Here is a 21,925-nt window from a genome sequence, read left to right as displayed (position 1 = left end):
GCCTGCAGAATGTAGCAATCAGGACATGCAACCTCTGTAGTACAGGCTTATCGGCAGGCACTTATATGGTGATGCAGAGCATGAATACGATGTTATGAGTCTCACCAAGCCAGCGATTGATGACTTATGATACATCGAAGTGCAGGTTTATTGCCTGATATATTAGGACTACTTTGAGCGACAATGAGCTGTTGCAGCCTTTAGTAGTTGTACTTATGCTGTAATATTGCTGTGTATTTGTCTTAGAAGTAACACTGAATCTGCCATATTTTACAGATCATCGGAGTGACCTGATGAAGCTCGGGTGTTCCTGGACCCATCAGAGGAGGACGTTATTGCTTGGCAGGTGTCATGCCATGTCAAGTTACGACCTGAAGACAACACAGCGGCCAGCAGCATCAGGAAAGTCTTATCCACAGGAAGACACGTCAGGATGAACACTGTGACCTGAGACCTCCAATACCAGCTGACACTTGAAACCCTGAAATTATAATGAAATAATATTGCCTACTTCAGCTTTAATTAATATTAAAGTTCCTCTGGGGCAACACCCTTAAAGAAGGGAAACGATAGCCAAAATAATTGATTCAGTCTCATAATATACTAGATATACTGAACTAATAATTTGGAACTTTGATCGATAATTAAATTAATAACTACAACCAAAATTACCATCAATAGCTAGTAAGTTGAAGGATTTTGAGTTCAACATAGAAGAGGATGGCAGCATTCACTCTTGTGCAACATTAAAGAAACCAGGTTGTATATCCACAAGCATTTATTAAAAACATAATGAAAGGAAAGCACACAATAGGTAATCTAAATCAAATTCAACTAAAGAATAAAGGGACTGTGTAGGAAAAAGACAAAATGGTTGCTTGGATTCAAAATGGTGGCTGAGGCTCATTATACAAAAACAAGAGCGAGAGAGATGCGTCATCTGCTAACTTTGATTAAGCACCAGCATGCAGCCTCCTCCTCGAGATCCTCAGTACCAGTTCAACTGTTAGTCAACGTTTTGCAGCTGAAGCCGAAAGACAGAAGACAACAGGGATAAGATAAGCAAGGTTTGGGTTTGGCTAATTAGCTATGTTGGGTGCTTTTTGTTCATAAACTTTTGAAATGTTGAACTCATTGTTATGCATGAACAAGTTAGTACTTAGCATTAACAAATTAGAGACTAACCAGCATTGTAGACCATTTTTCTTGCACAAGGATTTAATGAAACCGTAGACTATAAAACATGGAGTAATTTACAACCCAAACTAAATACATATTATTAACTAAATCAAAGTCTTTCTGACATAAATAATAATACGTTAAAATTCATTCAAAAACTTTTATTTTTCTCAATTACAATTCAAACTAATCAGTGTCCAATTCAGCTAAACCTGCTCGTCTTTGGAGTGTGGGAGGAAACCGGAGCACCCGGGGTAAACCCACGCAGACACGGGGAGAACAGGAAAACTCTGCACAGGAAGGCTCCAGCCGGCCGGATCAGGTGGTAAGCCAGGGCCTCATGCTGTGAAGCCACAGTGTTGATCAGAGAGCCACCGTGCTGCTCGTGAGGATGAGGGACAGAAAGGAAAATGAGGGAGAAAATGTGTCGGTGGATTCTAATTAGTTCTTAACTTTTTGGATTATTTTGTTTCCATGTTAGCTTGCATTTGATCCTGGAGAAGAAATTGCCGATTCTCCTTAGTGTTGTTCTCCTGGTCTTAACTTCAGCGAAGCCGCAGGCAGGGTCATTGGTGATCTTCTCTGATCCAGAAGCTACAGAGGCAGAGGGAGCTCCAGCATTTGAGCCAGCAGCAGCTAATTCTCCATCTTCTGAGTGAACGGAGGCTAATGCTCCTTCCTCTGAACCAGCAATTGATGGTCCATCATGTAGATCTTGGTTGGAGATCACAAAGGCCTTATTGGAATCAGAGGCCTTAGAGGCAGACAAAACTCTGTTTATGCCACCAGCAGCAGCTGCTCCACCATCTGAAGCAGAAGTTGATGTTGGGTCATGTGAAACTTGGCTGAAAGTCACTTTGTGTGATGAGCTCTTGGATTCCTCCACACGCTGGCTCTTAGACTCCTCCGTCAGGTGTCGCATTGTCATAAAATCATGCTCCAGAGCTTCACTGGGAGTGATTCTTGCTTTGAAATCCAGGTGCAGCATCTGCTTGAGGAGGCTTATAAACGCCTGTGTGTCTCTAGTGTCCTCCTTAGAGTTGTCATGCCACGTTACAATCTCATCCAGACTGTCTATCTTGCTGGAAACGCTCCACCAGTCAATGGTCTTACCTGATTCAGATGTGTACTCTTTTGGTGTCTTTAGTCTCCATAGTTCTTTGCCAGACTCCTTGTCTTTGGTGAAAAATTCTTTAGTATTGGTCCCATCATTCAGCAGCTGGTCATCTGGCTGACCTTGCAACTTTACAATATTTTTCATCATGTTGTATCTACTGTGTATATAATACAAGTCGTAGCCCAGGTACATATATACCATGACACACCCTAGAGACCACATATCTATTGCACAAGTGATTGGGAGGCCCAAAGACACTTCTGGAGCCCAGTAAGATTTAGGCATACAAGGCCTGAGCGACTTTGTCCAGGACAAAAGTTCTGCACAGTAAGGGTCAATCAGTTTTACCTTGAAGGGACACAGTTTGTGATTCATGAACTTAATGTTCTCTGGTGTAATGTTTATATAAATGATTCCGGACCTCTTCAAGACATCAAGACCTTTGAGCAGCTGTTGCATGACAACTCGAATTTCAGTTAAAGACAGTGCCTGCCAGCTTCTCCAACTCATGTATTGATTCAGACTCATGTCTATCTCCTCCACAATCAGAAAAGTGTTGCAAAAGTGAGTGATGTATTCAATATTACGCACAAAGTATTTATTGTCTGGGTCATAAGGATTCTCTATTTCCAGTAAGCCTATGTCTCTCCTAGTTTCGTATCCAGTACATTCCTCAAGCCCATAAACCAAGAGAGAAAATCTTTCTAATGTGCCTAGTTTTACACATTGGTGAGCTTTCTGCAACATTGTCACTGTACCCAAGTAATTTACCAAGTAGTCACCTGTTTGACAATGTAGAATATGATTCACCTTTATCCCCACAATGTCATATGGTGATATTTCATTTTGTTTGTCTTTGTTTGATTTGTCTTTATTCTCTTTGTCCTTTGGGTTGTCTCTCTCTAGTTGTGATAAAGTTTGGCCCATTTTGTAGTCTTTTTAAACTTCTCAACAGTGCAAAACACGTGCTTTACTACCAGCTTCCCCCAATCTGCTGATGACGTCATAACATTCCGAACATGCTATGAACTCCCGATGACGTTGTGGCGTCACGTTACTTACACACTTTGCCCTGATCAACAAAACTAATGAATTAACTAGAACTAGCATTTGAGAAATATCATTATTATTTTTTATTATTATTATTTATTTTATTTTTTTCATTTCTTACCATTTTTATTTATTTCATTGTTTTTATTAGTTTTGTTTGTTTGTATAGCTCATTAGTCCACACTCCAGATCAGTGGGTGGCGGTAATGCATCCGAAAGCTGTTTGCCAACCGCCAATAAGATAAATAGAAGAACACCACCACTTTTTTTTGCCCTACCATGTCGTTTTTGTAAGTCAAATGTTTGCTAACTTCCAAATTATCAATAAAGAAACGTAACGTGTAATACGTATTAACTGTTATAAAAGGCAACGTCTTCATCTTGTAAAACCCACCAGCTAATAAGGCATATGCTAACGGATAACGTTAGCTAGCATTAGCTATTTTTTAAAACCTACCATTTCATAAGGCATAGGCCTACTTGGTAACTTTACTTTGCTAACATTAGAAACTTGAGGTGTAGTTACATAGCTTGGTGACTTTGTTTACACAGCTAATATTTTTGTAATGGATCCCAGCCTCGCCCAATGTCAGCTGGGATCGGCTTCAGGCCCCCCGCGCGACCCTGCAAAGGAAAAGCGGTTATAGATGATTGATGGATTAACACACGTCAGACCGCATGTCAACAAAAACTGAACATTATAAGCTTTGTAAAGGTAGATTTTATGGAATGGCTGTTGTATTTGATTGCGGATTGTACAGGTGTACCTAATAAAGTGGTCACTGAATGTAGCACAATGATGTTGCACAATTATATAAAGGTACACTCTTTTCATCCTAGCTGTCCAAGTGTGGCCCAAGGTAGTGATCATGTAAATATGGGCAACTTGTAATAGAGAAACAGAAAATTACTCAGATTGACTTTTAATGTCTCCTATGTACTATTAATCTACATATATACTTGTTAGCTCTACTATTTGCTATTATTATTATTGTACAGTTTCAAATAGGTAAAGTCAATTTTAGAAAATCGGATAATTGAAAGAGCTCAACAGAATAGTAGCTTATTTCTGCCCTAAACATACTCGTGTCTGCTGGCCTGGAGAGGGCCACGCTCCTGCCTGAAGTTCAAGTAGGCTAACTGTAGCACAAAGGGATTCAGACAGCACGCTTCAACGCCTGGGTGCAGAGTCAGGCATGTGATGTCTGGTCTGTGCTTGAGGTTCTGGCTCTACTTAACCGTGACACCACCTCTCGCATGACACCTTCTATAGCCATAACACTGAGAGTGTGCTGGCAGTTCACCTGCTAAATGTGACACCAGACTTCCCTCTGCCTCCCCACCCATGCATGCTGTCCACACAGCGACACTGACACCTGTTGACGAGCTACTGGTAGTACAGACAGACAATGACATTGGTAAAGAATAAAGCTGCTCTCTCATATTTAACAGTGAATGAACACCGTCTTTCATTCAACACATAGAGACACATTTAGAGAACTCTAAACATTTTACATTCAGGAAAACATTCATTTCGATAGTCGCGGGGGTGGTGGGGGCGGAGTTTAAACCCCAGGCACATTCTTTGATGTGGTTCCTGTCGTCAAACGGCCGACAGAGAGGGGAGGGGAGGAGGATCAAATAGAGGATTATCAAAGATTAACACTCAGGTGAGTAAAGATGTCGGTACCGTCAGACTTGAGCTTCGTTGCTTCGAATTCGGCATGTGCACCTTGCACAGAGACTGAACGGGTTGTAGCCACAGCATGACCCTCTGTAGACCCCGTGCATGTAGTTCAGAGCTCGTTTCGATTGCATTGAGGCAGTGCAGCTTTCTCATGTATCCACTAGCATTGCGTATTGCCTCTGGAACAGCCCAAACAAAGATGAGTCTATTTCTGCAGAATCCCATGCGAGTTTATGGTGGCTTTCTGGTTCGTTGATGTTCCTGCAGGCTTCCTCTGGGGTTAGCATGTTTTGCTGTGATGCAATGTCCCTCTAAAATTACATCAACATTCGTAAACACATGCAAGATAAATATGCATGTTTAAACTCATAATTCTGACACGCTGTGTAAAAGATAATGCAGAAATCGCGCAAAATTGTCACAAACAAGCTCAAAGTAATGTGACAGTGAGGGGAGACAAGTTAAAGTGCCAATAACGGGGATTTTATTCAATTAAAACAAATAGGGGTGCGCGCAAAGTGTCTCTGTATAGACAGGTATCTCAGCTGTCCCCTTATCAGTACAGTGCTACAGAGGGGATATCTCTCTCCCTCTCTCTTACCTTCTCAGACTCCAGCTAGTTACACACTCAGGAGCAGCTCTTCTCTCTCTTCGCTATGGCTGAGACTAAGGGGAAATTCGACTTTGCCATCGACCGGGGCGGCACCTTCACTGATGTGTTTGCCCGGCTGCCTGATGGTTGTGAGAGAGTCCTGAAACTGCTGTCCCGGGACCCCCAGAACTACAAAGATGCTCCCACTGAAGGGATCCGGAGAGTCCTGGAAGAGGTAATGTGATGGGTGGATATATTAATACATACTTTTCTGAAATAATAAGCACTTTGTAGTTAATACATTTATACAAAGAGTTTTGTAGAATTAGAGGTCAGATGAAGATGAAGAAATACAGCTGGTGGTTGCCTGAAGTCTTAAAAGTGGAAAGCTACATACTACTACAGGCTGGATTTGGATTTTAGTTTTAGATGCCCTCCACTCACTCACCAATCAAAGTGTGGTTGAGATTTTCAAGATAGCTGTCTTGACTTGGAAGTCCCAAATCCTAAGCTTTGCCTTTTAACTCCTTATGTGCTCCACAATTTAATTCTTATCACAGTTTTAACATAATACTATGACATGAGTCTGACTCGGGTTATATGGTGCTGAGTTGACATGCCATTTATTCCAATGAAGCTGTTTTAACAGCCAAAACAAAGAGATTGTGTTTGTAATGCACAGGTAGCACATGAAAAATGTGTGTAACTTTGTGAGTGTAAAGCAGGCTGTTGTCAGAAAGGAGGAAGTATGCTCAGGCAATCCTGCCTAGTTTAAAAAAAAGTATTTAAAAAAAGCAGGGTTGAACATTCAAATAGATTTATATGTTGTCACAGGCATGGGATGTGATGAAATGTGACCCTGTCTGTGTACAGTCATGTGGTGGTAGATGAATGTATGTTGCAATGATCTTATGTAGCTTTTGTAGTCCTTTTATAGTCTTTCCGTATCTTTCAATCTTTAAAGCAATTACTACTTTCAACTGAGGAATTGTCAGTTTTGTTTCTGTTATACTGACTGAACTTTTAGATTATCAGGTTGGTTTTTGAGCTGTATTGACTAAAAAGTGGAAACTATAAGATTATTAATGAGCCGACAGCAGAGGAGTAGATCAAAACATGTCTGCAAAGAAGATCAGACAGCAGTCAAACAAAACATGAGACAAAGACAGCATATGGAGTCATATTATTTAATATCATGTCATGTGTAATATTACATCAGTACATCATCTGTATGAACAGTACATGAAGTATACATATTTGTGTGAATTTATTGACAGGAAACAGGGCGTGTCTTTCCTCGCGACCAGCCTATAGACACCGCTCTGATTGGCTGGATCAGAATGGGAACAACAGTGGCAACTAATGCACTGCTGGAGAGAGAGGGAGAAAGGACTGCGCTCCTGGTCACACTGGGCTTCAAGGACTTGTTGCACATTGGCACACAGGCCAGGCCAAAACTGTTTGATTTGGTTTGTAATACTTGTTTTCTTAACCCATTAGCATATTCGTAAATGTACAGACACACTTATGTAACCATTTAAGCACAGCTACCCATCATTATGCCCTTTTGACTATACTGTATGTGGTGTTTATGAGATGCCTGGGTACGGGTCTAGTGTTCCCGCAACACAAGGTTTAGTTATTGTCTTGTGTTACAAAAACAGGGGGCAGTTCTTGGAGTTTGTCCCCAGACCAGTTGTACCATTAATGGTTTAAGTTGTCACTTATCTATGAAGCTGTTGCTCCCTTACAGAGCAAGCTGTCAGAAACGCAGCAATAGAAAGGCTAAATAGAATAACACAATCGATTATTCTGCAATAAACGATTTTGCTCATTTTAAGTGCTGTTCACATACAGTACAGGCAAACTATACCTGTATGACAAACATGGAGGTTTACTCTGATCACTAGCTCAATTGCACATAATTTGACCCAGCCTCCGGTATGCACGTTGCAATACGTTGCGTTCATTCTTATCAGTATATCACTGGCATGTACAGGTGGTCAGATGTTTCTTTTGTTAGCTGCTTTGAATTTACATATCGTGTGTGGTTTTGTGTGTGTATACAGGAGGTGGTGGTTCCTGAAGTGCTGTATGAGGAGGTAATAGAGGTGGATGAGCGAGTCGTCCTCAGGCAAGATGGCTGCCAGCTGCCCAGAAAAGATCCCAAACGTATTGTCAAAGGTGTGAAACACAACTACTTGTTCTCTTTTACAAGAGTCGTAAATGTTCAAGTTTTGGTTAAAACCCTCAATGAGTCACAAACTTGTTCACAGTAGATTTTTTTATGTTGCTACATTTTTTAGCCAAGCTAGTAGCGTGGCTAATGGCAATATTAGTCTGTCGGTTGGGCAGTCAGTCCACCACTTTGGTCCAGACTGAAATATCTCAAAAACTTTTAGATGGATTGTCATGAAATTTGGTAAACACATTTATGTCCCCCTCAGGATGAACTGTAATTACTTTGGTGATAACTTAAGTTTTCATCTAGCACCATCATTAGGTCAAAATTTCAGTTTGTCCAATACTTTGGTTTACGACTAGATACTTGCTACTTAGCATATGTTAGCATGCTAAAACGCTAAACTAGGATGGTGAACATGGTAAACATACCTGCTAAACATCAGCATGTGAACTTAGCATTGTTATTGTGAGCATGTTAGCACTTAGCTAAAAAGCACTGCGGTGCCTAAGAACAGCCTCCCAGTGTCTCATAGGTTGCCTGTAGACACTTGTAGAGTCTTGTTAATATATAGTGCAGACAGTTATATAGTTTTTTTTAAGTCAGTAATTTAACTTACTTCAGCTACTTGAAAAAGTGCTAGTACACAAACAAGACTTAAGAATCTACAGCCGTGCTATAGCAGCTCTGTGAGGTTGTAAGTCTTGCTTTACCATGTTTATTCATGCGTTACTTCTTATTTTCTTTGAATGATTATGTTAATGATATGCACACATACATACAATTTTTTGTCAAGTCAAAAAGTCAATTTCTGTGTTATTTTACACACTAAAATCCCATCCTTTCAATCTTTTTTTCTCTCTCTTGTACTGCCTCCAAATCTCCTCTAGTTATCTTCAGCTTTCATGTAATTTAACAGTGGTGACGGGAGTACAACAAAGGCAATGTACTGTATTTTTTGGTTGTAAATGTAGGAATGTAGGCTCAGTCTACTGGCACACACATGAGAGCATTAACTGAATGCCTTACATAATTTGAAATAATCCTGATAATCTCTGTGTGTGTGCTGGTGTCCCTCAGGCAGTACAGGGGATTCTTTGGAGGTGTGGAGGGAGCTGGATCTGGAGCGAGTGGAAAAAGACCTGAGAGGAGTTCTGTCTCGCGGGATCACCAGTCTGGCTGTGCTTCTGCTGCACTCGTACACGTCAGTAGTACAGCTTGTTTTTCTGCTGTTAGGCATAGAGGCGTATTTACTCAAGACTCCCCGTATACTCAATTATGCAATTTCTGAAATCCATTCACACTTTCTTTCTTTCAGATGGTCCGATCATGAGAAAGCAGTGGGCGCTCTGGCACGTCGTCTGGGCTTCACCCAGGTGTCTCTGTCCAGCGAGGTCATGCCCATGGTGCGGGCGGTGCCTCGGGGCTACACCGTCTGCGCCGACGCCTACCTCACACCCAAAATTCATCAGTATTTAAAAGGCTTTACCTCTGGGTTCAAGGGTGGCCTGAAGGTGTGTTCTGGTGTGTTTCTCAACGTGTCTTTTTCTTAGTTTTTGTGTTGCTACAAAATACCACAGTCAAACGCTTAGTCTGTAGAGGTATAAATCAGGTCACTCATGGCCTCCACCCTACAAGTCACAGACAGGATTTTCCAGAAGTGTCAGTTTAAGACCCTGTTTCATCTGAACACTGAAATGATCTCTTCCATCCCTTATTTCCCTCTGTCCTCAGGATGTGGACGTCCTGTTCATGCAGTCAGATGGCGGTCTGACACCCATGGAGCAGTTCTGCGGTTCACGGGCCGTTCTGTCTGGCCCAGCGGGGGGTGTGGTGGGATACGCCATCACCTCTTACAGCCAGATTGAGAAAAAACCCGTGATTGGCTTTGACATGGGTGGTAAGTAGAGGGAATGCTGAGGAATACTGTCAGTACCTTGAACAATTACTGAGTGTACAGACTTTGTGAGGAAGTCCCTGCTATTGTTTTGTAGTTCTTTTTTGCACAATTTACTGTACATCTAAATTGTCTCCAACTTTGATTATTACATGTGAGAGTCTTTTTTATTTCTGACTTTCACTTACAAGTGTTAATGGTATTAAATGCATAGATTAATTACAGATTAAAGAAAAAGCAAAACGGAAATGCTCACTTTTATAGACTTCAGCTTTCATGATCCTTGTCTTCCTAACTGCTTCTATTTTGTCTTTCTCTCCAGGAACATCCACTGATGTAAGTCGGTACGCAGGCCAGTATGAACACGTGTTCGAGGCTTCCACAGCTGGAGTCACCCTGCAAGCACCTCAGCTGGACATCAACACTGTGGCTGCAGGCGGAGGATCACGACTCTTCTTCAGGTCTGTTAGTCGGTCGCCAGTCTTGACCCATCTTTTGATATACATGTTTAAATATGACTTTGACTGACTGACACCAGGGTACATTTAAGGGGAACTCTATCGATTTTACACATCAAATTATTTTTACAGGTCTTATGGAGTACTACAGCATGTGAACGTTGTATAAAGCCTTTTGTTGCTCCAGAGGGATATTTGCAAAGTCAGATAAATTGCATCAAGTGATGTCACTAGAGTCAGCGTCAATTGGAACTGAAGACTACAAGTTTGAAAATGAAAATAATCTGGGGGTGTGGAGTTAGAAAGACGTAAGCTTACCAGACCTCTGTAGCCCGCTCCTCATCTCTGCTTTAGGCTAGCAGCTCAAGGCTACATTAGCTGCTATTAGCATAACACCCAAATCTCTGACCAAACTGTCGGTGGTTGCATTGCATTGTGTGTAATGTAGGCGCTAGGTTGTGACAAGGAAGAATGTGTGAAAAATGTAAAAATGTGCGACGCTAAATCAGTGGAGTACTCCTTTAAGTAAGACATCATGATGGGCCAAAATCAGTTCGTCATTACACTACTCTAGAATTGTAAGACCTAGTTCGCTCACATTGTGATTTGATTCGAAATGGTTATTTGAAGTTCACATTGGCAGGATTTATAGAAATACAAACAGGGGAATTGCTAAACAGGGTTTTTTGGGTCAAGAATGGGTGCACATGATGAAAAAGGTGTATTGAAATGACACATTAAAGCTTAGCTAAATGTTTGTTCTTCAGAGCATTTCTTGTAGTTGAGAGTAAAAACCTCTTAGAAGGATTTATATAATATAAAAAGGGATACATAAGTGCCTGAAAACTGTTACGTGACTCTCCATTCTCTGTTTTCTCTCCTTCCTTTACTTCCCTCTTAGATCAGGGATGTTTGTGGTTGGACCAGAGTCTGCAGGCGCACATCCAGGACCAGCCTGTTACAGAAAAGGTAACGGACTGTTTGTGTATCCTCCACCATTACTCCCTTTATTTCTGTTTTTTTCTCAATGCGTTATTGTCATTCCTTCAGTCTACAGCCTCATAGATAGTAAACATCTCTATGTCATTTCCTCCACCTTCGATGGTTTCACCCACTCTTTAAATCATTCTCCTACATCCATCTGATCCACCCTTCATGCTGTCAAACAAAAATCCACACACAGAGCTGGGATTTCTGTGTTCTCAAGTCCTGTTCCCTTCCCCCTTCTTCTGGATCAATAATCTGGTTTAGCTGTGGGAAGGTTGGAAATTGGCGCAAGTTCAAGTTTCAAATGATATAACTGAAGCTTTCTTTATAGTTCTCAGTTGGAGCTATGATGTGTGTTAACAAAAAGAAACTTAACTCTGACTTTGTTGTTGATGTTCCCTGTAGGAGAGTTGGGTAGCAGTTAGCTCCATTTCATACAACATGACCTCCAGTGCTTTTCCATAGTTGAACTTTCACATTTCTCATAGAATTACATGAAATATGTTAAAATACAAGACTAAAACGTGTTGGTGAAGCATCTTACACAAAAGCAGCCTTTAAACATGTGTACTTGGAACAGCATGAGTATGGAAAGACATAATATTGATTCCCTGTGGGATTTTCCTAGGTGGCCCTCTGACTGTAACCGATGCTAACTTAGCCCTGGGTCGCCTGCTCCCCTCATTCTTCCCAAAGATCTTTGGACCTGGGGAGAATGAACCACTGTCTTTGGAAGAAACCATGAAGCATTTCCATCATTTGACCCAGGAGATCAACCTCTTCTTGTCTTCTAACCAATCACAGGCACTAATATTTACTGAGATATTAAGCAGAGTTTCACATGTTCTTAATAATTCTGTAAGGGAGGATTAATTAAAAGGCTAGTATTTTTGAGAATTTTTTCATTCACAGGTTAATGCAAACAACAGCACGTCAGGGATGAGCGTGGAGGAGGTTGCTATGGGATTCATTCGCGTGGCAAATGAGGCCATGTGCCGGCCAATCAGAGCTCTGACACAGGTATTTTGGGTTTTGAAGTCTCAGCTCCAGCGTGGTGGAAATAGCAACACTGAGGAGCGAATTCACACAGGTTTTGCGGCTGCTAAACATGCATAAATACGACAAAAAGAAACTGTGTAATTAAAGCACCCACAAAGGGTGAACTGCACCCCTAAATGCGCTGCCAAGCAAATAGTGTCTCGGTGCTGCGGTGCTATTTGCAGGTATGTAAATGAAGTAATATGCATACATTTGGTGCAAAATTGGCCCCTTTCTTTGCAAATGAGCCTCGTTGGAAAAACAAGGTCAACAAGGAATTTTCAGATAATTAGAATAGTTAAAATTAGAATAAGTTCTCTTTTAAATCCAACATGAGTGGAAAGTATTGTTCTTGTAACTGCATTTATAATATTTACTTTTTATCAAACATTGCTTAACCATGTCATGTGATCTGCTACTTCAGTACACCTTAAGAACAAATATTACTGGGACCACTACAGAGAATTGCAGATTAACATTTAACAGACGCAAAACAATGGCAAATTGCACTCAGCTGCAAAACTTGTGTTTTTAAATCATGTATTTTTCTTTCTTTCTTTCTCCTGTCTCTGTCGCTCTCTCACTTCTCCCCATACCCACACAGGCTAAGGGCCATGATACATCTCAACACGTGTTGGCTAGTTTTGGGGGTGCAGGTGGCCAACATGCCTGTGCTATTGCCCGAGCCCTGGGGATGAAGACTGTCTTCATACATAAGTAAGGCTGATAGGTTGTGTTTCCATGTCGTATGTGTTTGTGTAAGAGAGAGCCGTATTCATGTGTAACATGTTTGGCTGTTATATGTATTTGTGTGTGTGTGTGTGTGTGTGTTTCAGATATAGTGGTGTGCTGTCAGCATATGGTCTGGCTCTAGCTGACGTGGTGGAGGAGGTGCAGGAACCGTGCTCGCTGCAGTACGAGCAGCACTCTTTCAGCGAGCTTGATCGGAGGGTGGAGCAGCTCTCAAAACGCTGCCACGATACGCTCTGTGCGCGCGGTTTCACCAGGTCAGCACCCACAAAACACTGCATGGTTTGGCATTAACCTTATGCTTCTCCAAGTGTGTTAATCGGCGCCTTCTCACTGAATACATGCATTTGTAAAAATTTTTTATCCTCTTCAGAGGTCAGATAACCACTGAAGTTTTCCTTCACCTGCGTTATGAGGGTACAGACTGCGCTCTAATGGTTACCACTGCCGGTTATCCCAGCAACACCCGGTCCTGTCTAGCTGGAGACTTCCGCAGTGCCTTCACCAAGCGGTTAGCTCTTTGTTTACTCATTTGCTCAATGATTTGTTAGTTTATTCATGTACTGAGCTATTGGCTGCAACACATATTCACTCATGAGTGGATAAATCATTGCCACTTACACTTTTATTCCTGCGTGCCCTCTGTTTACATTGTATAAGCAAACACACCATCAAGTTAATGTGTAATTTTTTTCATAGGAGATAAGCTTAGTACACGCGCAAACATTTGTTTACACTACTCATGGTTTCTAATGTTCCTCTAACCTTAATCACTGTACATTTCTTCCTCCTTCTCTTGTGTGACGCCTCCTCTGTTTGTTTTTTCTTCTTTTAGTTATCTGAAGGAGTTTGGATTCACTATCCCAGACAGACCCATCATGGTTGATGACATCAGAGTGAGGGGTTGTGGGAAATCTGGAATCAAATCAGTGTTTAAAACAAAGATGGGACACGGACAGACCAAACCAGTCACGGTACATGGACTCTTATACACGCACAGCTGAAAATATCATATATAATGTACATGTAAACACACACTCTTGTAACTTAGACAGGGAATAATAGAACCATCTTATTCAAGCCTACACATTCACTTCCCTTCCTTTCACAAACATATATATTATGCTGAAAAATGAAAACATTTATAAATAAATTAGTTTTTAAAGTAATGAAAAAGTCATACCTTTTTGGTCAGCAAACAGTTATCTTGTGGCCATTTTAACTCTGTTCTTCTCTGTAGATGACCAAGTGTTACTTTGAGGAAGGTTACCTGGACACCAGTGTGTATCTATGGGAGGAGTTGCCATGTGGTCACAGCATCAAGGGACCAGCCATCATTATCGACAGAAACAGGCAGGCAGGCGATCCTTTCTTTACTGAACTCTCCTGGGTTTTGCCGGCCTGCTGGTGTTGCATATAATTGCGAGTGGAGTGTTTCTGTAGTCCCAGAAACTTCTCCAGAGTCTCTTCCTTATCATATCATTAATTTAAGCTTATCAACTTTATAATCAGGACCTTCAATATTTGTATCAAGTAGCTCATGAAAAACAAGGTGTGCTAAATTTAGAAGGCTGCAGTTTATTTCAGTGTGTCAGATACATATTTAATAAACATGTAGGTAAGTAAGTATCGGATAGGACTCTGTATCGGAGATAGTCAATAATCAAGGACTGATCCGGATCAGGGCCAAAAATTCTTGATCAGGACAACCCTAATTTTTTTATTATAGTATCTGCTATTCTTAATTTTACTTTAGTGTTTTAAATGTGTTTTTTAAAGTCAGAACACTAAGATCTGTTAAATATCATAAAATTGATGCCCTTGACTTAAGTACTGTTTCAAAGGTTGCTTCATTACTTTAATTACTCCCATGGACACATGGCCTAATATATATATATATATATATATATACTTTATTCATTTATTTATTTATTTATTTATTTTTCTTTCTTTCTTTCTTTCTACTCTTTCCTCCATCAGTACCATCCTGGTAGAGCCGTGCTGTGAGGCCCGTCTGACAGAAGGGGGCGATGTTTGTATGACTGTAGGCTCTGACCCTCACTGCGCCCTCGGCACTGAGCTCAACACTGTGCAGCTCTCCATCTTCTCCCACCGCTTCATGAGCATAGCAGGTACACCAACAGAGGAGAGAGGATGAGGAAAGAGTGAAAGGTTGTTGGGGAGAATCTAGGAGAAGGAAGGCACAAAATGAGGGAGCATGGAGTGAAGTGAAGGAGGGGTCATTATAAGATCAGTTCAGTATTAATTTCCTATCAGCTTGCCCAAGTTGTGTTCCATCTCTATTCCTCTACAGAACAGATGGGTAGAGTTCTCCAAAGAACCTCCATCTCCACCAACATCAAGGAACGTCTGGACTTCTCCTGTGCTGTGTTCGGACCAGACGGTGGTTTAGTGTCCAATGCACCCCACATCCCTGTCCACCTGGGGGCCATGCAAGAGACTGTCCAGTACCAGGTGAAGGATGTGTACCTCTGTGAGTTTAGACATACTCCTGAAACAGTAAAGAATTAACACCCCATTCTGACAGAAAGGATCTTGTGTTTCTTCTTCTTCTCTGTGCAGATCAGATCATTGGGGAACAAGCTGAAAGAAGGCGATGTGATTCTGAGTAACCACCCATGTGCCGGGGGCAGCCACCTCCCAGACCTCACAGTCATCACACCGGTCAGTCTGTCCAGCTCGCTGTCTGCGTCCTTGCTTTCCTCATTATCAATCTTTTCTTTTTACTACATACCTCTCCTTTCCTTGTTTCTCCCTCTTTTCACCCCAGGTGTTTAGGAAAGGGGTGAGCTGTCCAGTGTTCTTTGTAGCCAGCAGGGGGCACCATGCTGATATTGGAGGCATCACTCCGGGCTCCATGCCCCCCCACTCCACCTCCCTTCAGCAGGAGGGGGCCGTCTTCACTTCCTTTAAACTCGTCACTGGGGGCGTCTTCCAGGAAGAGGGTAAGAGAGAAGGAGGTGAACAAAGCATGAATGTGAGAGACTGATGAAAGGAGGAAGCAGAGGTAATACAGAACTGTAGCTTGTCAATAATAAAGAGTCCTTGCATTGTATTTTTCAAATCAGTGCTTACTATACCAGTGACTTTGCATATTGTAGCCAAATAAATACAAATAGCTGAAACTTAACAATTACTACCTTCCATTTTCCAAAGCATACAAACTTACTTTAGAGAAGTAATACAGCATTATGAATGCTTTGTCACTTGTATTTTATGTTAATTATGTGTTAATTATTAATAAATGCACTTGTGAAAAGGGACAAGTTTGGAAAACAAACATAAAGCGAGCATGAATGCTGTGAAATGGATGATGAATTTGAATTTGGTCATTTCTCGCATTAAAAACATTGCTGTTTGGCAGCAGACTGACATCTTGTATATCAGAATGTCTTTGAACGCACTATCAAGGTTAGTTTTTAAAATAGCCACTGCTCGCAACTGTGTTACAATGCAAAAATAATGTAACCTTAACTTCATTTTTCATAAGAAAAATGAAGGCGACTGATAACATTACCCATCTTGCGCAAGGTTTAATTCTCTGTAAGTTGACTTTTTTTCGCATATTGAAGTGAATGCAAACCGGTGGCTGGAAGGTCAGAAATAATTGTCAAAACTTACTGTATGCTTTGGGAAATGGTCAACAATAATCCTGAATGTTTACATATGTAGTTTATGAGCTAAAACATGCAAAGCCACTAGTATGGTCTTCTAAGGAGAGCTCACAAATCAACACAAATCTACTTGTATCTTATTTTTACACCACTCTTACTGCCCATAATGCTTTTCTGTTTGTCTCTTTTCCCTACTGGATTCCTCATTTGTCTTTTCCCTCTGTCTCCATATCAGCTGTAACTGAAGCTCTGATGGCTCCGGCCAAGTACCCAGACTGCTCTGGGACTCGTAATCTCCATGACAACCTGTCAGACTTGCGAGCTCAGGTGGCAGCCAATCAGAGAGGCAGCCAGCTGGTGGGGGAGTTGATTGACAGCTATGGGTTAGCCGTGGTCCAGGCCTACATGGGATACATTCAGGTAACTGTGGCTACAAATGAAACGGTATAAAAGAAAAACAAAATGATGTTATTCTGAATAGTAGTAGTAAGTATTGCTGGTGTTGCACTACTACAGCCTTTGTGTTCATGTTTCAGAGTAATGCAGAGCTGGCAGTGAGGGACATGCTAAGAGACTTTGCACGTCGACGGCAACAGACTGGCTCCTTGGAGGTGGAGTCGGAGGATTTCATGGATGATGGGACGCCAATCAGACTGCGGGTTCAGATTAATGAAGAAGAGGTGAGCAGGGAGAATCTCCTCATGATAATCCGTTGATAAACGTTTTGTCTTGCGTGATGAACTGATCAATTTAAAAATCACAAGATATCAACACTACAAACTTGCATTGACAAGAAGTCAGATAATTTCTTAGTGAATATGCAATGAAATGTAAAAACCTCCATCACCACAGGGCAGTGCAGTGTTTGACTTCACAGGGACGGGAACAGAGGTTTGGGGGAACTGCAACGCTCCACGCGCCATCACTCTCTCCGCCCTCATCTACTGCCTGCGCTGCATGGTCGGTCAGGACATCCCCCTTAATCAGGTAAAGTAGTTTATTCCAGGACCCCTGGGTGGGTTTCAAGGAAAGTTTACGTTTGACTACATGTTTTTTGGCAGGCGGGCTGCTTCGGGAAGTCATGGTCAAACTCAGAACCAGATGTTTTTAACAATTGCACATAAAAATCTGTGAATTTTTTATTTTTTTCCCCCTCTACTGTAATGAAACAGATTAAACTCATTAGTTTACTCATCTGTGTTTATTTACATTTTCAACATGAGGATTTGGCTTTTGGCTGTTTTGTTTAGTAATTCTTCCTGCACTTAAATAAATTAAAATACTTCAAAAAAATTATATTCAATTTCAATTAACTATTGTTCATATAGTTTTTTATTCAACTGTTCCCTATTTTTCATATCCAGGGCTGTCTTGCACCAATCAAAGTTATCATACCCCCTGGCTCAATCCTTCAGCCTTCCCAGAATGCAGCTGTGGTTGGAGGAAATGTACTCACATCCCAGAGGGTAGTTGACGTCATTTTTAGGGCATTTGAGGTGTGCGCTGCTTCGCAGGTGAGAAAAACTGGATTTGTACATTTAAAAACAAAAAAAAAAGTTTTTTTGGTAAATTTAATTGGTAAATTAAACAACAGGCCAAATTTTCCCAAACTGTCTGTATGTATATGATTTTCTTTGGGTTGTTTGCTCAGTTATTGTAATTTCTCTTTCCATCAGGGCTGCATGAACAACATTTCATTTGGCAGTGAGAGGATAGGTTACTATGAGACAGTTGCTGGGGGAGCAGGGGCGGGGCCATGCTGGAATGGGCGGAGTGGAGTTCACAGTCACATGACAAACACCCGCATCACTGACCCCGAGATTCTGGAGAAGAGGTCAGACAGGAGTTAAAGTTAAATAAACCTAAAGATTACATTTGTTGTGTCCAGTAAAAATGTTTTTTTTTTTTTTTAATATTATTGATCTGTATGTTGCTGCTGTCCATGTGGCGTTCAGATATCCAGTCATTTTAGAGCAGTTCTCTCTGCGGCCCGGCTCAGGAGGTGCAGGAAAGTACTGCGGTGGAGACGGCGTGATGCGGAAACTTCTGTTCAGGAGCAAGGTGGTTCTGTCTGTACTGACCGAGAGAAGATCCACCTGCCCCTACGGCCTCCAGGGTAACCTCTGACCCTTTTGTACCTGCCTGCAAAATCCTCAGCAGCCATTTTCATGTTGAAATTATAGCATTTTCCTTAGTGACTAATGGCCTCTTTCTTTCTTCTACTCTGTCCTCTCTAACCTCTCTCTGCTGATTAGGGGGTGAGGACGGTGCAGCAGGGCTGAACCTACTTCGTAGAGCAGACGGCCGAGTCCTCAACCTTGGAGCCAAAACCAGCATCAGCCTTCAGCCCGGGGTAAGACTGCATAGTGTGTATGTGTGAAAGAAATACTATCAAGTATACCTGTCATGGCACTACATATTCCAAATAACCATAGTAGTAATAAACTGAATTGTGTTATGTTGCATGAAAAAATATTGTATTCTGATATCCAAAATACATGTTATTTATATCAAAATGACTGTCGTCAAATATTACTGCAAGATGACTTCAGATATAGAAACCATAATGTGGTAGATTACCTCTGCAGTTATTAAATAGTATACCATATTTGTTGTAATGAAGCACATAAGAAATCTTGTTTGTAAACTAGCCTGAAAATAGTTTTCTGAACTTTTGTGTTTTCTCAGTTTTTCTTATCTATAGCTTTACATTTCAAATATAGTCACGCACTATGAAAGTAATTGGTTAATCCTTTTCATTTTATAATCTTGATGAGGTAACTGTTAGTATAAACTGATGATTTGTAAGCTGAATCCACTCTTTGTCTGTGTGTCTCCCCCTACAGGACATGTTCTGCCTCTACACCCCTGGAGGAGGGGGATACGGAAGAGAGGAGGACGCAAACCGGAGACCCCAGACCAAGCGCAGGCGCTTGAATGAGACTTTCCCTGAGAGAGGCAGCGTCTTTGAATACCGAATGGCACAAGAGGGAGTGTGAAAAGAAATAAGAACGAGGGGGAGAGTTAACAGACAAGCCAGAGGAGGAGAAGAAGAAAAGACATAGAGGTAGCAGAGTGAGATGGGAAACAAAGACAGAGTGGGGCTCTTTGTCATTCTTTAAAATGATCGAGGAAAACAGTGGCAACAACAGTTTCATCATTATACTGTGAGAAATAAAGAAGGCACATGCTAAAGTTAGAAGAGAAAAACATTTGAAGCCTAGATGTAGGCTAGCAACAGAAATGTCACATATTATCATGGTTTATGAAACACATTCTAACAGTAAGGCTGTACTTACATTAGCGGGCCAAGTGAATGAATACTAATAGCTCAGGCTAAGGCATCAGTCAGATTTGTGTTATGGACACAGAAGACGCGTTGCTCAGTTAAAGTTAACATTCCACATGTTAGTTTTAACATTTTTCTTATTACTAGCCAAGGAAAATTAGAGTAACTCTTAGCAGGTTTTGCAGTCCCATTTTGATAATACATATTTCCCAGGTTATGTAAGACATAGTGTGTATTTTTGCCTACTGAAATGTTTTTCAGTTTTTAAATGACTTCCAGTCTAACTTTACAAGCAGCTGCTAATCTGTTTTTAACTGGAACATCCACTTATCAAACACCACAACGTCCTGATGTGGTTACTGTTACTTGTTACTGACTTCTGTTACTTTAACAGGACAGACAAATAAACTCCATTTCTACTAATGAGATTGCCCTCTTTCCTCCCCAATCATTTTTTCAAAGAAAACTGTTTTTGCATATAATTTTGTGAGTGCAGGACAGGGGGAATCTGTTTAGAGAGTACGTAGAAATAGTCTGTAAATTATGTGAAATGGTTACAAATATTAATCTAATCATATTGTGAAATTCACAATATAGCAGCTTGGTTCTTGCGGCACGCTCCGTCTCCATACCATATAAGTAATGTAATATTACTCTTAACTCATGTTACGTTTAACATTAATTTGGCTCATTCAAAGATATTTGTTCATTTTGTAAGCAGTTAGTATATGAAGCAGGGGGTTGTTCAAATGATTTAAATAAGACTCTACTGCCTCCAAGTGTTATTGGTCAGGGACTTGCAACAGTTATAACACACACAACCCACCAAGATCTAGTCATACATGTAATATCATGAGAGGGAGTGCAGAGATTGTAGAGATACAACCCAGAATGGGTGTTTGTGTGTTTGGGGGAGGGGACATGTCCCTGTTTAAGTGGTGTCCCCTCCTCCCATCTTTTGGTCAGGAATGATGAGGGAGAAGAGGAGGAAGGATGGTGAGGGATTGCAGGCATGCGTAGGCAGCTGATAAAGAGATAGTGGCCACAGCAGTGGAAGCAGCAGGAGGCTGACGACTGCTGGACTGTTGATGTAAATCAGCTGGCTCTGGATCTGTGTGTGTGTGTGTGCTGGAAACTCCAATACAGAGGCCACGGACTGTGGATCAAAGATAGTTTCCTCGTTTATAGATCACAATTCTTGTGGTAAAACAATCCATCATACTGAGAGGATTTGAGACTCACCCCTGCTGCAGCTGGGAACAATCTCTCCATCTTTATACTTTGTCCACTGGCTAATGATCTAGCTTTTAGGTTTTGGGAATCAGTGAATCAGTGCTGTCATTATGGGAGAATGTGAGACAAGCGTGAATCAAGAGAAAGTCCTTATTCATGAAATAAAATATCCACAGTTAATTCAAATGCTTTGTGAAACACAAAATGGCAGCACTCATGTCAGCCAACCTGACTAAAGAAAAAGCATCCACACAATATTTTGTTGGAAACATTAGAACAGCATGCCATTAGTAAAGCTCTATGTGACAATAGAGTCATAGAAGATCCAATGGCTTCTGTAGGACAGGAAAACAGGGAAATTGGTGGTGCAAACAGTCAGCAGTTAAGTAGGAAATACAGAACTTCTGCAAGGAAAAAAACCCCATTTAATTTCACTTCAATGTTTAAAGTAAACTAGATACACTAGAAATGTTTTCCCCGTTTGAGATACTTTACCTGTGTGTCGCCATTTTCTGTTACTTTATACTTCTACTTCTCTACATTTCAGAGGGAAATATTGTACTTTTTACTCCACTACTTTTGACAGCTGGAGTTACTTTACAAATTAAGATTTTACCTAAAAAACATGATCATGACATTATAGATTACACAACCCAACAAAATATATAATTGTCAGATTAGCTCCACCATGACCACCTACAACAGTAAAATACTACTCACATTAATTCATCAGTAATAATAATCTAATGTAATTTATAGTATAACACTCACAGGAGCCATTTTTCTGCATTATGCTACAGAGCAAAGATAATGATTGAGATGGTAGGCTAT

General features: G+C 41.0%; 1 protein-coding gene across 5 annotated transcripts; it reads left to right on the top strand.

Annotated features, from left to right (window-relative positions):
- Positions 1-918: 918 nt before the first annotated feature.
- Positions 919-20,289, top strand: oplah (5-oxoprolinase, ATP-hydrolysing). 5 transcript variants are annotated; one of them, XM_044177124.1, is made up of 28 exons: positions 919-1,067; positions 5,643-5,860; positions 6,903-7,094; positions 7,695-7,809; positions 8,888-9,011; positions 9,126-9,321; positions 9,542-9,707; positions 10,027-10,165; positions 11,064-11,131; positions 11,778-11,953; positions 12,062-12,169; positions 12,792-12,904; positions 13,024-13,194; positions 13,311-13,448; positions 13,773-13,911; positions 14,178-14,290; positions 14,918-15,069; positions 15,252-15,412; positions 15,521-15,622; positions 15,729-15,903; positions 16,808-16,992; positions 17,109-17,252; positions 17,425-17,559; positions 17,937-18,086; positions 18,249-18,406; positions 18,528-18,688; positions 18,828-18,925; positions 19,419-20,289. In XM_044177124.1, exons 2-28 carry the CDS (start codon positions 5,690-5,692, stop codon positions 19,569-19,571), a joined length of 3,903 nt encoding a protein of 1,300 aa, XP_044033059.1. In that variant the 5' UTR covers positions 919-1,067; positions 5,643-5,689; the 3' UTR covers positions 19,572-20,289. The 5 variants fall into 5 exon arrangements, 4 of the variants coding, with proteins under 4 accessions (XP_044033059.1, XP_044033060.1, XP_044033058.1 ...); XM_044177125.1 differs by lacking the exon at positions 919-1,067 and adding an exon at positions 3,547-3,636; XR_006375824.1 differs by lacking the exon at positions 919-1,067 and adding an exon at positions 4,886-5,016 and having other exon boundaries at positions 18,572-18,688; positions 19,419-19,470.
- The last annotated feature ends 1,636 nt before the right edge of the window (positions 20,290-21,925 follow it).

Source organism: Siniperca chuatsi, linkage group LG19 (assembly GCF_020085105.1).
Source record: "Siniperca chuatsi isolate FFG_IHB_CAS linkage group LG19, ASM2008510v1, whole genome shotgun sequence".
In the NCBI taxonomy this organism is placed as follows: domain Eukaryota; kingdom Metazoa; phylum Chordata; class Actinopteri; order Centrarchiformes; family Sinipercidae; genus Siniperca; species Siniperca chuatsi.
This window is presented reverse-complemented; position numbering and strand designations above follow the sequence as displayed.

Excerpts from the sequence above, each read along its gene's own strand:
- oplah (XM_044177124.1), top strand. The coding sequence starts at position 5,690 with ATGGCTGAGACTAAGGGGAAATTCGACTTTGCCATCGACCGGGGCGGC. Across the intron at positions 9,322-9,541 it reads GGTTCAAGGGTGGCCTGAAG|GATGTGGACGTCCTGTTCAT; the intron begins GTGTGTTCTGGT and ends CTCTGTCCTCAG. Across the intron at positions 17,560-17,936 it reads AGGACATCCCCCTTAATCAG|GGCTGTCTTGCACCAATCAA; the intron begins GTAAAGTAGTTT and ends TTTCATATCCAG.